The sequence below is a fragment of the Elephantulus edwardii genome, unplaced genomic scaffold (genome assembly GCF_000299155.1).
Source record: "Elephantulus edwardii isolate Elephantulus edwardi_28Jun2011 unplaced genomic scaffold, EleEdw1.0 scaffold00208, whole genome shotgun sequence".
Lineage (NCBI taxonomy): Eukaryota > Metazoa > Chordata > Mammalia > Macroscelidea > Macroscelididae > Elephantulus > Elephantulus edwardii.
The window spans coordinates 1529400-1532545 of record NW_006399958.1 but is presented as its reverse complement, the minus strand read 5'-3'; the positions used below and the strand labels follow the sequence as shown (position 1 = coordinate 1532545).

The window sequence follows — 3146 nt, the reverse complement described above, 5'->3', positions numbered from 1 at the left end:
AGTGACCTTCCAGTCCATCTCCGTCCCCACCTCAGCCCCTCCTCAGTGGCTCTTTCCCCAGGAGCGACAGGCCCTGCCTGGTCCGGTCTCAGCCCTGGGAATGTCTCCAAGGGATCCAGGTCCCTCAGGACAACAGGTGCTAGTTCTCCCGCCCCTTGCACAGCCCTGGGGGTCAGGAGGGGGGTGTCCAGGCCCCAGAAGCCTGGGCAGGGCCTAGGAAGCAGCTGGTGCCAGCAGGGAAGGGGTGGGGCCCTAGGGGATGAGGACTTTTAAAGGCTGCCGAGGGAGGCTCCCAGCTCACCTGCTACCTGGTCCTGGACACTTCTGTCACCATGTGGTTCCTGGCTCTGGGCCTTGCCCTGTCCCTGGGGGACACTGGTGAGACGGGGTGCATGTGAGGGTGGGTAGGGTGAGCGGGCCTTGACACTTGTGTGGCTCCCCATTCTTTCCCACCCAGCACCCCAGCCCCATCCCTCCAGCCCACAGTCCACACAGACCCACACGCCAGCTCCTTTCCTCTCACCCAGCCCCTCCTCCCAGTTCCCAATCCCACATTGGGTCCCTTCTCCCTCCCAGGAACCCCTAAACGCACTCTCTTCTCCAGACAGCTCCCTGACCACGTGGTGAAGCCTCACATTGTCTCTCTGGAGGCTCCAACTTTGCCAAGGCTCCCCCAACCCCCCCACCTGTGCCTGACACCCTAATTATCCTCTCTTGCCCCCTAGATCTGTGGCTCAGTGGTCTTGCTCCTGATTCCCCAAATCCCACATGAACCCCTGATGTTCCTCAACCAGTTGTCAGCTCTCAATGGTGTTGCCTATCCAGACTCCCTACATTCTGATTCCCAGGATTCTCAAATTCCACTAAACAACTCTGATTCTTCCCAGAGTATCTGGCCTGTGACTCCATATGGGTTTCCATCTTTGTATAGGGTTCTGCAAACTCCCCCTCCTTTTCCACCTCAGACCCCCCTCCATCCAACACCTTCTTCCTCGCCTCTCACAATCCCCCAATAAAATCCTCTTATTTATGGACATCCCAGCCTCCCCTCAGCTTTAATCCTATCTGAAAGTTTCTTTTCTTGCTTTTGAGTCCCAAGCTCCTCATACCTTCAAGGTGAAATATGTGATTCCAGGAACCTGCACATACATAACAGGTTCCCTCCTCTCTCCTGACAGCCTTTCCCTCCATCTCCCACCACAAGAGAACCCATATTCCCTCCCTTCGCACCACCACCCCTTTCTCCTCCAGAAAGAGTCCCCCTCCCTCAGCCCATGTCAGAACCACCATCTCTTGATTCTGCCTTATCTCCTCCAGGGCTTGACCCCAGCTCTGTCCTTGAGGGGCCTTTCTTCCTCTTAGAATTCCATTCTGGGGTCATGTTGTTGTGTGCCATCGAGTTGGAACCAACCCACAGCTGATCCGGCGGATTTTCACAAACAAGTTAACCGCTTGGGAGGAGACTGCCGGCCCTTCTCCAGCAGAGCAGCTGGTGGATTTGAAGCGCGTGCCTTTGGGATTGCGGCCCAGCTTCTTAGCATAGGACCCCGAAACCTCCAGGATCCTTTTCCTACTACTTAATCCTAAATGTTCTTGTCCTTTGACCTAGACTCAAGTTTCCGAGCTCTCCCCTCTCCAGGGATTCCGAAGTGACTCCCAAATTGTGCTGCTCATTCTGGCCATAACTCTCGGAATCTGCGTTCTAATTAGAACCCCAATAGCCCACAGGGATTTTGTTTCCTCAGCCTGGGACCCCATAAACCTGCCCATCCTTCCTCTCTCAGCTCCCATCTTCTCTGCTGGAGATCTTGTTCCTGGATTCTTGTCCCTGGAACCCCCTCCTGTCTCGGAAACCACTCCATCTTGTCCCATTCTGAGACTCCAGAACTGCTAACCCCCTGCCCACCGCCAGCTCCACCTACCACTGTGAGCTCCCCCCAGCCCCCCAGAAACCTGGGCTCGGCTCTGCTTTCAGACCATAAGGTCTTTCCACCCAGCTGTCAGCTCTCCATGGCATGTCAGATGTCAGGAAGCCTAATTCCTGACATCTGGTCCCCAAATCTTGATCCCGTGACTCCTGAAAAACTCCCCAGATGCTACCAGACCACCTTGCTTCTTCCCAGTCTGGCACGTCACCAAGCTGCACTCCTTCCCGCGTGGGCATCTCAGTGCATTCTCTCAGTGCACTGAATCATTGGCCTCTCAACCCGCCCTGCCCACGTCCAGCTCTAGTCCTCACCCTTGAGGTCCCCTTCCAATCTCAACAGCATAGCTTTCCTCTCCTGAGCCCGCCTGGCCTGACCCAGCACCCTCCCCACAGGTGCCAACCCTATCCAGTCCAGGATCATCGGAGGCTGGCCGTGCAAGAACCAACATCCCTGGCAGGTGTCTCTGTACAGTTACAACAAGCATGAGTGTGGGGGCGTCCTGATAGACCCCAAGTGGGTGCTCACAGCTGCCCACTGCAAAAGCGAGTGAGTAGAGGCAGAGGGGGCTGGGCATGGGAACAGCCTGGGCTCCTGGAATGAGCAGGCGCTGCTCTGGGATGCTGCTGAGCAGTAGAGGAATGGGGGTGGGGGTCCCCATCACCGTGAGAGACACAGAATTGAGTGTGACTGCTCCAGACCAGTCCTCTCCGGTCTCTCCTCCATGTCTCTGTCACTGCCTAAGTCTCTCTGTGTGTGACCATGTTTTGGTCTCCAGCTCCCTCTCTCTTCTCTCTCCCCTTGTCTGTCTTTTTCATTATCTGTCCATCTCGGGATCTCGCCACCCCCATCTCTGTCTCTCTCTCTCCCTTCCTCATCACTTCTGAACACATAACCCTCAGGGTGGCCTTAGATGGACCTTAGAGAGGACGATTAGCCCAGAACCTGTGGGTGAGTGGGGGGAGGCTCTCATGTCCCTCTGCCCCCAGCTCTACGCTCCAGGACAATCCTACTGTGGGGAGACACGAGGGAGGGCTCGTGTGAGCTGGGGCCAGGTAGGAGGAGGGGAGCGTGGCTGGAGAGGAAAGGGGGGACCTAGACCTTGGGCTGCAGGCCAGGCCCCACGTGCTGCAGAGCACAACTGTCCCAACTGCAGCTGAGCTGCTCTCAGGCAGGGCCCCACCTCCTCCACCTGCCCCTCCCACCTCTGTCCTGCCCCTC

General features: G+C 56.9%; 1 protein-coding gene across 1 annotated transcript in view; it reads left to right on the top strand.

Moving 5' to 3' along the window:
- Nucleotides 1-332: 332 nt before the first annotated feature.
- Nucleotides 333-3146, top strand: part of KLK1 (kallikrein 1) — a 6528-nt gene continuing 3714 nt past the window's right edge. The window contains exons 1-2 of the mRNA XM_006897282.1: nt 333-378; nt 2321-2474. Of these exons, the coding sequence (XP_006897344.1) occupies nt 333-378; nt 2321-2474 (200 nt within the window). The remainder of the gene's footprint in view (nt 379-2320; nt 2475-3146) is intronic.